At 35.5% G+C, this 13,913-nt stretch overlaps 2 protein-coding genes across 4 annotated transcripts in view; both read right to left on the bottom strand.

The window, feature by feature from the left end:
• The window catches only part of LOC107696496 (transmembrane protein 108-like), a 63,817-nt gene extending 54,549 nt beyond the window's left edge, over positions 1-9,268 (bottom strand). Inside the window, exons 1-2 of one of the 3 annotated variants that reach the window (XM_016496848.1) lie at positions 7,706-7,850; positions 7,056-7,092 (exon numbers count right to left, since the gene is read on the bottom strand). In XM_016496848.1, the coding sequence (XP_016352334.1) occupies positions 7,056-7,083 (28 nt within the window). In that variant the 5' untranslated portion in view covers positions 7,084-7,092; positions 7,706-7,850. Of the gene's footprint in view, positions 1-7,055; positions 7,093-7,705; positions 7,851-9,130 lie in introns of those variants that run through there. The other 2 variants (XM_016496850.1, XM_016496849.1) reach the window with 2 other exon arrangements.
• A 2,936-nt stretch (positions 9,269-12,204) lies between these two features.
• Positions 12,205-13,913, bottom strand: part of LOC107696488 (DNA topoisomerase 2-binding protein 1-A-like) — a 46,127-nt gene continuing 44,418 nt past the window's right edge. Inside the window, 1 exon segment of the mRNA XM_016496835.1 lies at positions 12,205-12,465. Within this exon segment, the coding sequence (XP_016352321.1) occupies positions 12,328-12,465 (138 nt within the window). The 3' untranslated portion in view covers positions 12,205-12,327.

Below are 13,913 nucleotides of genomic sequence, written 5' to 3'. Positions count from 1 at the left end.
CCGGGGGGGGGGGGGGGGGTGTAAAACGCAGCCTAATTTTCATTTTGGGGTGAACTAACCCTTTAAGTGTCTTAGTTTCAAATACGTTCCAAACAGTCACTCTTTTTATGGCCAACCATATTCAGCTATTATATCAATTGTTTCTCAGTCTACAGGACATTTTTAACTAGTTGACATTTATTAGACTACCTAAAGTTGAGATTACAGAAATGGCTTTTAGAGATTAGTACAGGCAGGGAGCTCAATAACTAAATGTGAACTTAAAAAAAAAATGCCTTCACAATCAAATTCAGCACATTAGCAACAAATGACTCAATTCCACCTAAAATAAACATTGATTCAACCGTTTGTGGCCCATATTGATGGCCCCTTATCTGCAGTGTGTTGGCACTGACAAGGCAAATTCTGCAAACGCTTTAAGCTGTTTTATGACTCTTCCCAAACCAAAAGGAAATGCTAAGTCATCTCTTTTCTTTCGAAGGAGTCACCATTCAGGAGAGCTGAGGCGTTAGCATAGGCTGAGCTCCAAAACGCCTGACGAAATGTATGAACCAAGGAGAACGAAACAAGGGAAATGTAGCCTAAACTCATATTTATAATTAATGTAGCAGAAAGAACCTGAGGTACATTAAACATGATCTTTGAACATGGATCCCAAGGCTCAATGAAGTCATTAGTTGCATACTTGTGTAAGGTTGTGCAATGGTGAAAAACATATGAGCGCTAGTCATGAATCAGTGTGAATCAGTGTATCTCCCCACCAAAGCCTTACACTGAGTTATCACTGTAAGTGACAAGCACATGAATGCAGTCGTCTATGTAAGTTTCTGTCATCTGAATCTCCCAATTTTAATAACTCTATGAAATAATATATATGTGTACTGATTCAAAAGAGCTGTGATTCAAGCCTTTGAAAATACAGCATTCTTTAAAGCTCATCATAAGTGCTTCACTGTATCCATGGTGATGCAGTTAGTACAGACAGATCTGCTCACACATGAATGTACACAGTTTCTCATTGCCGGTGTGGAAGTGTTATTTATTATGGTCAGCAGCCCTGCATATGGAAATTCGTCACCTGACGTTCCTCTCTCTATCTTATTCAGTATTAATGTCATCTCACATTACCAGCCAGGTTTACCGTATACAATAAAGAGAAAGCTTTCTTAGACTCATAAAACCATAATCATGCAGCTGCATACTCACAAACAGAATGAAAAACTGTGTAGGTAAAGAAGAAAAAAAAAAGAGAGAACAAGCGAATGGGTACAAAAGAAAAATTATGTAAAATAGTAAAATATGTCAAAATAGAAAAAAAATTGAGAGGAAAATAGATTAGTGCAGCCTAGCAGGTAAATATTTGGGCTGCTTACTGAAATATTTTAGGTTTAAACCCTTCCAAGGGTTGATTCATTAACTATTACCATTTTGCCGTTGCGCAGGACACTTACAGCATGAAATGGAAGTAATGTATTGTGGATGGCCAGAGTATTGCTATGTTCCTAAGGTGTTCTGAGTGGTTTTTAGCTTCTTTTTTTTTGCCCGTTTAATCATGCAAAAGATGTCATCCCCTCTTAAACAAGTAAAAAATAAAATAAAAAATATAAAACATAGCAGAATGAGTAACACATCAAAGTTTAATATTGAGGAGTTATGAGTTTGTTCAAATCACTAACCCATAGTATGAGCAATAGTGATAATGATGTCTTAGAAAGCACCACTAATAATAATTCAAAACAGAATTAGAATTTCAAAAACTTTTACCCTTTAGGTCTCACACAAACAACAGCAACATATACTTTTGACATAACTCAAAAATAAGCCCAGAGAGTGAATGGATTAGATCTTCTTTTTGCACAAGCTAAAAAACACCAACACACCGGCATAATTTCAATAAATTTCAACTCAATTCATGTTTATTTGTATAGCGCCTTTTACGATACAAATCGTTGCAAAGCCGCTGTATAATACACGTTTCTACAATATATTTAGTAGTAGCTTATCAGTGGTGACCAGTTTTGGGGGTAACTCATTACAAGTAATGCGAGTTACGTAATCAGATTACTTTTTTCAAGTAACTAGTAAAGTAACGCATTACTTTTTTAATTTACAAGAAAATATCTGAATTACTTTTTCAAAAAAAGTAATGCCAGTTACTTTGTTTTCCCATTTATTGACTGACAGCTCTCCTGTCCCCATATTGGGAGAAATCGGAAGTGCAGAGGAATTGTGTGCACTGTGTGAATTTTTTAGGGAGTAACGCAATATTGTAATGCATTACTTTTAAAAGTAACTTTTCCCAACACTGGTGGTGACTATGTCAGTAAATGTACATATGGCAGAAATGTACGGAAAAAATAAAACTTTGCATAAAACAAAGCTTTTACCTCAGGCAAGCTCTCATTTACAGTAGTAGCCAGATATGGAATAAATCACAGTTTGCAGTGTGATTTCACTAAAATAGATTTGGGATGCAAATCCAAAGGAGTCAAAACTAAATCTCAAGACAAAAATATCTGCAAAACCACAGATTTATTGAATGTTGTTTACACCTCGCTTTTACTAAAATGAGTGTGTCTGGATATGAGTTTAATAGAAGATTGTGTACCATTGAAATACAATTTATATACAGTATGTGACCCTGGACCACAAAACCAGTCATAAGGGTCAATTTTTCAAAATTGAGATTTATACATTATCTGAAAGCTGAATAAATAAGCTTTCCATTGATGCATGGTTTGTTAGGACAATATTTAGCCGAGATACAACTACTTGAAAATCTGGAATCTGAGGGTGCAAAAACAATCTAAATATTGAGAAAATCGCCTTTAAAGTTGTCCAAATGAAGTTCTTAGCAATGCATATTACTAATCAAAAATTAAGTTTTAACATATTTACAGTAGGAAATTGACAAAATATCTTCATGGAACATGATCTTTACTTAATATCCTAATGATTTTTGGCATAAAAGAAAAATCAATAATTTTGACCCATACAATGTATTTTTGGCTATTGCTACAAATATACCCCAGCGACGTCAGACTGGTTTTGTGGTCCAAGGTCACATATGTGACGTAATGATATATTCATAATTAAGGTATGTATTAATTAATGTCATCATGCCTGATATTGCATTCTGAAAGGATTAAATAATAATGAAGGTGCACAGGCAGCACAAAAACACATTTTTGCTATAGTTATAGTGTTCGTCAAAGGTCAAAATATTTTGACCCTTGACCTTTTATATGAGGGTTTGTTGATCACTCTAAAGACTACCTAGGAAAGTGTGACAAAAGCCTTTTGTGGCACACAAGACAAATAAAAACAAAGACAGGAAGATAGCTTGAAAGGGGACCTGTGATGACCTGTAATTTAAATCTAGTGCCCAGAGTAGTTTACCTGACACCAAAACCTTTTTCCTTTCTTGTCTTTTCCTTCCTAATCTGTTAAAAAAAATAAACATTCAATATCAAGATTTTCGAAACCATGTCCAACATAAATTAATTTAACAATAGCTTGTGCTAAATAACAGCTAGATTGAACACTAGGGTCAGTCTAGTTTACTAACGTCACAGATGAATAATATGCGCTAAAAAGGCTGAAATCACCACTTCCAATCAGACTGGCTGGCTTCAAGGCAGTCATTAGCAAGTATGCTAGATGCGCACAAATTTCCAATTTAACTGACCTTAAATATCACATAAAAACAAAACAGACAGTGGTTTGGACTTGGCATGTTTACACGTTTTAGACCAGAATAAATTTTGATGCTAAATGTTAAACATCTGGCTCTATCAGAATATTGACATAATACGACAAGATTACATTAAGCCGGTTTTATGAAAACAGACTTCTGAAAGTTTAAGCCCCAAATTACAGAAGCGGAGCATTTCTGTACAAGCAAACCCCCCAATTCTCGGCAGATGAGATTCATTTAATCAGAGGTACATCAGGCCTATTAGCTTTTCCGTCTTTGACATTAAACTCTAGATCTAACAAGATGAAATGATCAAGAAGTCTAATGTGTTCAATGAAGCTTGTTATTTGGAGGAAGCAGAATTTGCAGAGATGGAAGACAGAGGAGAACAACGTTTGTTTTTTCTTAAAGTACTTAATGTGAGCGTCCAATTTAATGGCGTCAGTGATCAAGTTAATGTTGATACTTGAAATAAAGTCTTAATACAAAGCTCTTAAGAGCATATTTGGATCTGTTTTAAGAATTTAAAGAGGCCCAATTACTCCAAACTACAATTTTTTTTTGAAAGAAATTAATACTTTTATTCAGCAAGGATGCATTAAATTGATCAAAAGTCACAGTAAAGACATTCATCATGTTACAAAAGATTTTTATGTCAAATAAATGTTGTTTTTAACTTTCTATTAACAAACAATCCTGAACAAATGCCACGGTTCCCACAAAATATTAAGCTGCTCAACTGTTTTCAACATTGATGAAAAGAAATGTTTTAAAGCACCAAATCAGCATATTAGAATGATTTCTGAGATCTTGTGACAATGAAGACTGTAGTAACATCTGCTGAAAATTCAGGATTTTTAATTAAATGTTAAAATACTTTCAAATTGAAAACCAGTATTTTAAGTTGTAATAATATTTCACAATATTACTGTTTTTACTGTTTTACGCACGCACGCACGCACACACATGCACACGCGCACACACACACACACACACACACAGCAGAATACTGACTGACGCTAACATGAGCATATCTGTAAGAAGTATCGAAAAGTACTGGTTGTTTTGGACATGTACCATGGTATTTGGTGCCTTCACTGTACCATAGTAGTACCACAGTATAGATTATGACCTGTTCATCAAGAAAAATCACAATAAGGCATTTTTGTCATTTATAATGACGGAACTACAGTAACTATACTGAGAGGAATTATTCTAAATGCTATAACCTCAGCAGGGACTATGATTAGTTTACATCATTATAATGAAGCGTTGGTGCAGTCCTAACATCCTAACAGTAAGAACAAATCCACGACACACTGTATCACACAAGGAGAGTACAGCTGAAAATGACATAATCAACTCAAAATGGAAGCGGCTCTATTATACTGGGGTTCTGGCTCACCAGGGAAGGTGCACACATATTATTTTTGGATTCAAGAATTTCAGTCTTGATACAGATCAAAAAAAGAAGGAAAAAATGGGTTTATGTAATCCTAACTAAAGAAAACTGGTGTTCAAGAATAAATCAAATGGCAGTGTCCTTAATCAATTTAAACATCATGAGCGTAAAGCTCATAAAACTTGTCAAGAAACATTCATTTCAAAATCAAAAGAAATTAAAAAAAATGTTTTCTATAATGTAAATGAACATTATAATGGGGAATATGCACTTAATTTTCAAGAAAATAATGTCACATAGCACGTGAATTTTATTTACAAAATTCAATTTATTATTTTATTTACTCTTTAGCTTATATTTATTTCAAGAAAAACATTTTAGTGAATATCATGTACTTCACTAGAAATCTTCACAATAATCTTCACAACCATTACAAACACCAAAATATGCAAAACAACCCATTTCTTGCTGCACTGAAAAAAACTGTTGTTTCTGTTTTCCCTCAGAAGAGCATGAAATTTTTTATTTTTTTTAAATATTTTTTTTAAATGATATTTCGTTCATAAGTTATGCTATGTCCTCGGTACAAAAAAAAATACATGAATGAACATGCATAGGCAAAAACAATAGATTTTTTAAAATCACCAATACATTTTTAGTTTTCAGGATTTTTTTTTTTTTTTACCAAACTTTGTTTAAATATAATTCTCAACTATGTCATAACAGAATGATTTGATATACCATTTTTCTTTCTGCAAAATGTGTGTAAAATGGCCATAAATGGGTTTTCTCATTATATACAATGTATCTATAAACTACATCTAATTTGCATATTAATGTGTTTTTGGGGCAACGTAATGAAAAAAGAAGTGTAATAATGGGAGTAATATTTGACAAGATTTTCATAATAATATAGAATATTTCATAGAATATTGAAACATAATTTCTTTCCCTTATCATTTGTTGTGTCTCCCAAAATGCTAATAAACATGCTTTTAGTCCCGGTTAATATAATAAAAATAATATAAAAATAATAAAAATATTCAATTTCTGTAAGTAAAATTCAAAATTCAATAAAGTAAGGTACTTTTCTTAACATAAAAGAAGAAAAAAATGGCTTTTTACCATTGTCTGCAACAAACGAGATTCCATGAAAACTAAACAAAAATAAACAAGGCTGTCTTTTTTCTCAGACACTTAGGTCATTTTTAAAGAATGCCATGTTTAGAGAAAAACAAACACAGATAAGGATAGTTAACCAATGGATGGTAAAAGGTGACACCCTTTGCTCCCAATGAATCAAAGATCCTCCTCCACTTTTCACAAGACACTCACTGCTTAGCAGCCCCATCCCAGGTGACCCTTTCTGAACAAGTTGTCAGCTACATATGTCAGTGTCTCGCCACTTGACCCAAGACCCTGCTCCCTCCCTCTCCCTCCCCTTTGGACAAACCAGTGGGGAATTGTCCTGTAGAACAAAGCCTTTGGGGGTGTTCCGTTAAGGACTTTGACTAACATTCCATTCACAATGCTCTCTGGCGACCAACTTTTAATGACCCCGCACTTCTAAACATTTACTGTTTTGGGGGTCCGCCAACACACACAAAAAAGGAACGTTAAGCGCTCACAAATGGAGCATCTTTATGGAGAGAACCCCTTCTAACGGCCTCAAGCTTTAAGAGAGTTGCCTCATTATTTAGAACTGAATATCACTGAATGAGACCCAAGGTAAAGGAAACATTTACTCTGTTGTGTAGTCTTTCTACAGGCGTTCCTGTAGAACATGGTCAATGCCGAGGTCATAAGTTGGATTCTCAGGGAAAGCACATACAGTAGGCCTATCAATAACATTCATACACTAGCTTGAATCCAAATAATTTAGGATTCAATTAAATGGCTATAATGATCAAATGAACATTATTTAATGTAAGTTATGTTCCTAAACCACTTAGGTACCTGAGATTCCAGAACGGGCTTTTTGCATGCCACCAAACTGAAAAGAAGAAAAGAAGAGGATTCTGAAATGAGGATGTCTGATGCTCTGTGAGATCTGGAATGAAAACTGACCAATATTGTTTTGTTTTTTATCATCAAAATGGCTGATAAGTGATGCAAAATCAATCACTTCTTTTTGACATATTTAAATATTTACTGACATATTACTTTATTCTGATACAGCATTCGACTACAACAATAAAATCTAAAAATGCAATACGATTAAAGATATTAAAAACAAACAAAAACAACAATATTAATAATGATGCCATATTTTTTCATGCTTGTTTTGGGCTGTTGTTAAGCTTAAGATTAATTTCTCATTTAAAAATGAATAGTTGCTTGGGAAAGCTTGAGTAATTTATGCAAACAATACAAAAGAGTCACAGAGGGGCCAGTTAACAGCAGAAATGTGAAACCATTTATCAGTTTATCTCTAGTCTAGTACTGTGCAAAAAAATGTAAAGGAATGATCCATTTAATAACTCAGTGTGTTAAACTCAATAAAAAAAATATACAGTCCTACCATCAGTTCTTTGTGCAGGTGCAGCCACGTGAGTTACCAAGGCAAATATTCCAGAGGAAGGGTGAGAAAAGCTGATGTCTCTTACCTTATAATAATATGATGGAAAACGATCAAAGACGCCTGTAGCATAACATCATGTTTGTCTGCGTTATATCCTCAGAATCCTGACAATGAAACACACAGTCAATGATCTTTCACGCCTGGAAATACCGTTGAGCGTCAACTCTCCTTCAGCGACAGCTCACAATAAATAAATTTGACATACCCGAGAGTGTTTGTCTGTGACTAGAGAGAGAGAGAGAGAGAGAGAGAGAGAGATTTTGGAATGATGAGCCATTCAAATGATAGTTTATGAGCGCGCCGTTATACTCAATGACAAGGGTTGGGAATCAATAACTAGTTCTTGTTCAGTTCTATTTAGAAAATAGTGGACCCGATCGATTTTAATGACGTTTTTTCATTTTTCAGCCGTTGCGGACAAAAACCCGAACTAAAATACTCTTGACAGGGTTTCCTGCACTTCTATTCAGCACATCGACACCGCCTACTGAATCAACAGCGCCACCAGTGTGGCCCGATTCCTAAACGAATGACTCTTTTGAGCTGGTTATTTTTAGTAAATCAAAAAAGATACGAGACATGTGTAGTCCGATTCCCAAATGAATGAATCTTATGAATCGGTATTTTTAGTGTATTAAAATAAATGAATCAATAAATAACCAGGGTGTAGTGCGATTCTCATGAACCGGAGCGAATGACTCTCATGAGCAGGATCTTTCACTGAATTAATGACATTTATGAATCAGTCTGCGCGGTTACTGAATTAATCTGACTCACTTAGTGAACCTTAAGTTATTATTTTCCCTCCTGTGTTATAATGTAGGCCTACTTAGGGCTTGTAAGACTTAAACCAACGTTACTGACTGGATGTTCATATGACTACGTGTAGGCAACACATTTTGAGTTTTGTTTTCATAAAATGAACAAATGAATGAAATATGCCACCACATTTTGTTTAGTATTTTAAGTAATATATTATGGCCTGTTTTTTAAAGAATTGCATTAAAAATTTGTATGTTCAATTCATTTGTGATATATTTTATGTTGAAATCTGAAATCTAACCGTTTGAGACTGCTGGGGACAGTAAATAAAATAAGAACTCAAATTTCTCTAAATATGTCCATCTCCCAATAACTAAAGAATCTTTCATTGAACTGTTAGAGAACCAGAATCGATTCGGTATGATTCCCATCCCCATCTATGACTCCGTAGAATGCATCAAGTCACTGATAACAGCATCTCTCATGAGTGCAATGCTGACTAAGGAGAGCCCAAAATCATTGAAAAATAATGATATATTCACAAATGATTTTAAGACACTTCTGTCATCAGAGCTAAAAAAAAAAAACGAGTCGCTACCAATGCGTAATAACGATGTCAATCTACGCAAAGACAATACATGCAGCGACACGCAGTAGATAACGCGGAGAATAAGGTGTTTAGGTTTACCTATATGGGGACTAGTCCGAAACCTCTTCCTTCCAGCGGAACCGGCTCATCAAAGCCTCCGCGTCACCGGTCCAAGTGAAACGCTCAAAGCGCACATGCTTCCCGCATGGTATCAGACTGTCACATGAGCGGAGCGGTCAGTTCAGCCCTCCCCTGCCTCCATCCAGTCCAACACCACCTCCCCAAACACATAGGATAGCCTGTTTAGATCACAGACTGGTCATCTGAAGGCAACAGGCAGCAGGTGGCGGTTGAGAGATATCAGACAGCTGTAATGATGGTGCGTGTCGGTCACCCCGGCTCTTTAACACGGTTTCGTAGACTGTATAATAACCACAGAATAATAATGAGCACATATTGCTGCAACAGCAAGCGAGCCTCCCCTGCCTCCATCCAGTCCAACACCACCTCCCCAAACACATAGGATAGCCTGTTTAGATCACAGACTGGTCATCTGAAGGCAACAGGCAGCAGGTGGCGGTTGAGAGATATCAGACAGCTGTAATGATGGTGCGTGTCGGTCACCCCGGCTCTTTAACACGGTTTCGTAGACTGTAGGGTATACGGCCACAGAATAATAATGAGCACATATTGCTGCAACAGCAAGCGAGCCTTTGGGGAACTGGCCCGAGGAGGTTATTTTGTCTCTAACGTGAATTATCCTGCAATAGGATGACAGGTTTGCCCGAGGACCACACCAAAGCACAGATCAGGGAATAGAAACGTATTATAATAGAAACACATAAGTAACAGGGATAGACTTGACTTTTTAAAATCAAATTGGTAAACAGACTGCTGTGCGTGATTTACATGCAAAATTAAGCTATACAACGCATAAAATGCCCTTACAACCTAACAGATGTCAGCGAAATATCAAAAATGACAATTACCCCAATTATCTCCATGACAGCCTTATAATAGACCTATAATAACATCCCCCTAAGATACGTTTAGGAATCGTCCGAGCAGTTTTTTTTTTTCGAATCACTTTTTTTGTCGAGCTCATTAACTCGCTGAACCAAGAATAATTTCAATCGGATATTCACGACTCGCTATGATTAAAGATTTAACTATTACGTTTTAAAACATGCTAAAAAAAAATTGTATGCTAAAAGAAATGAAGTAATGCTTCAGTGTTTACACGAATTAAATTTAAGTTATAAATTACTTTATAGGCCTATTTAATGAGCTGAATCATGGCTGCAACAAACCGAATTGGTACACATGGACTTACAATAATGAAATTTACCAGAAGAAATGCAATAAACACAAATTTGTGAAACAAGTTGCAAGACGTAAAACTGAATCAGTGAATTGGGTTTGAACTGTTCATTGAAATGAACAGATTCACAGAAATCACTACTCTGTATATGGCCAAAAAAAAAAAAAAACACTATCTCCTCCTTTTCTAAATTCTGTGAATTTTATTTACAGTTTGCTACTTTATTGAATGAATAAAGGAGCAGTTTTGTTTAACATTGTCTTGAGCAACAATAGACTGTCCTGATTTTAGACGGGAACAAAGGGACATTCTGTTTCTCTTCCATTTCTATACAATTGCTGTGACATAACCCCTATTCATACATTACAGAAATATGTACATTTTCCATGGCATTGGTCATAAACCTCACAACATGCTACCCTTCCTCCTATTACCACAGCAACATGGCATTGCTATCAGATTGGGGTCCCGGTGGGGTGGGTTATTCTCATTAGACTACTTGTCCCAATATCAGTCTTGTAGACAGGTAAGGAGCAAAGAGGCCTTATCTGCACCAGCAGTAGTGCTGTAGAGCTTGGGCAAAAAAGGTTAATTTACTGCATTTAATTACTCATTCAGGACTGAAGCAAAGAAAGACAAAGGCAGAAACACAGTGTGCAATGACACAAAGGGTGATAGCAGATTTGTGTTCGGTAAGTGAAACAGGCATTCAGAACAGCCCTTTTCCCTTCCCCCTACCCTATCACCTCCTTCCCTCTGTGACAAATAGGGGATCCAACTTCGTAATCCGATGGCTTTGAGACTGTGGTTTAACCCCCCGGTCTCAGTAGTCCATGGTGGCAGGCTTAGCCATGACCAGGGTAAATTATTTACATGCTCATATAGGCCATCAGACTTCTCAAGCAAACCCAGTTATGGCATGAAGTGAATGTGTGTGACAGGAATCAAGGGATTCCATGCAAAATAAATTATTTTACTTAAATGTAATAACATTTAATAAATGAACTTCCATGTAAAAAATAAATAAATAAAAAACAGTAATCTGTTATTTAGAGGGAAAAAAGGGGGACAAAGACTAGTTAGTTTAAAGGGCAGTTAGTTTAAACATTACAAATAATACCCTTTAAAATGAGCTTAATTGTGTAGGAAGAAATGGCACTGCAAAAAAGGCTGGTTAAAAATGGTCTAACATTAAAATGTTATAGTAACCCTGTTGCTAATACAGGAAGAGCACTGAAAGAGCTCAATCGAGTGATGTGTATTTGACCAAGTAATAACCATCTGAATTGGTTCTATGACATAAGTCAGACAGCAGCAGCATCAAAAAAATCTGTGCACTTGTTGCCATTAGTAACGGAACGGTTGCTGTGGACACAGAAGATTTTGATGTCTTTCATAAAGAGGAATTACACCGGGGGTCAAACAGGAACTGTAAGCAACACCTTGAGTAAATTTAACTACTCTTTACACACTATCAGATAATCAGGATTCACTAAACAGAGTGCTAAACTGAATTACAAACCACTTTTAAATTGATTCCATTAAGTAGACTGTATTACATGAAGCAGACTATTTTATGAGGTATCATAGTGATTCAAGATCATTTTCTCAATGTCTAAATTGTCTTCCTGTACATCCTGTTTTAACACCCTTCCATTACGTGAAAACACTCCCTCTGTAGGGCAGAAAGTGGTAGCACATCAGTCTAAAAATGTCTAGCATAACAAAAATGCAAGCTTGTGTAATTCTGGCTTTTGTGATTTCTGTTGAAGAACGCACCTTAATTTATTTAATTATGAAAAAAATGTTTTCTAATTTTTTATGCATGACTATTCAATAGGTTTCTTGGGCTGTGGTTCACATTATGAATTTATTATTTTTTTTATTGCCAAGACGATTTTTTTTTTATCTACAATGTAACAATTGAATAAAATCACTTAAATACATATTACATTAGCATTAGAAATTGTACATTTCATCTCACACGACTCTTCTTCAATGTGGACATGTCCCCAGAGGCTTTCCGTTTGCGTGAAGTTGTATCTTGAACCTTTTCTAGATCATCCGCAGCTGCACCAGGAAGATAGTAAGCGTCCATTGAAGGAGAAGGCTCCTGAAAAAAAATTAAGCAATTTATATATCTATTAAATCATACTTGTTGCCTCGACAACCATTTCAGATCTGAACAAAACAATCCATTACTGTGACAGATTTGAGATTTTCCACATTACTGTTTCTGGTACTTTAATTCCAGGTGTAGGGCTTCGCGATTAATCGACATAAACCTGAAATCACTTATGACTAAGCAAATAAAAACGCTGCATGTTTCAGAGTGAAGTGTGGAACTGTTCTTTTACAGAGCTGATTGCTTATAGCAACCCAAACTCAGATGGCATATATAACAGTTATCTGTATAAATGATAAAACACTATGACAAGGTAATGTTTAATTTATTATATTATGTATATTTATTTATTACATTTTATATTATCATCTCACACATGGATCGGCATTTTCTATAATGTCTAAATTCTAAATCAAAATACATATCTGATATGACTTAATATATAATTAGCGTCAGACAAACAATATAATTCATATTCTCAAGGATTAAAGATCAAATGGAAAAAAATTCAAATGATTACACAACCATCAATTGGGTGGCGATGGATATGCAGACTGACGGCTGAAGGTCTGGAATCCATGGCAGCTTTCATTGGCCAAGCAGGGCTCGCAATATCTCAAAATCTCTGGTAGCCCTTCGGGCAGACATTCTTCAGATTTTGGTAGCCCAAAATGAATTTAAGTAGCCCGAATAAAAATTAAAAAAAAGACATCGGCTTAACTTCACTGCGGACAAATCAGCATGATTAAAAACTTCAGTGATCACTTCTTTTCTTCAAATAAGTCAAGAGAGTAGGGGTGCAACGGATCACAAAACCCACGGCTCGGATCATATTGCATTATCATATCAGATTTTGAGTAACAGATCTCATTTTGCAGATGAGCAAAAAAAACATGGTTCTTTATTATTTAAATAGCAGAATAATTATTTGATACCACAGCAAAAACTAGTAGCATATAGTTTATTTATTACATTTTATATTATCATCTCACACATGGATCGGCATTTTCTATAATGTCTAAATTCTAAATCAAAATACATCTGATATGACTTAATATATAATTAGCATCAGACAAACAATATAATTCATATTCTCAAGGATTAAAGATTAAACGTAAAAAAATTAAAATGAGTACACAACCATCAATTAGGTGGCGATATGCACTAAGCATGTAAATGACCATTGGACAAAAGAAGAAAGAAACAAACAGCATGGTGCTCTTTTTCTTAGCGTCCGTTTCCATAGCGACTTATCCATTCGTCGCTCTGCTGAGAATGTCTTTGTCTGTATGTCTGTTTTTGGAACCACATACCTCGAGTAAGCAAGGTTTGGGGTTAATCAACCGAAAGTTCAGAGTTGAGCTGACGATAAGTTAACCGTGCTTTCTGGAATACACCCCTGCATCCCACACGAGCTGCAGAAGTCAGATTTGACT

Source organism: Sinocyclocheilus anshuiensis, unplaced genomic scaffold (genome assembly GCF_001515605.1).
Source record: "Sinocyclocheilus anshuiensis isolate Anshui unplaced genomic scaffold, SAMN03320099.WGS_v1.1 scaffold931, whole genome shotgun sequence".
In the NCBI taxonomy this organism is placed as follows: domain Eukaryota; kingdom Metazoa; phylum Chordata; class Actinopteri; order Cypriniformes; family Cyprinidae; genus Sinocyclocheilus; species Sinocyclocheilus anshuiensis.
Note: the sequence above shows the minus strand (reverse complement) of the source record. Positions and strands in the feature narration are given on the sequence as shown.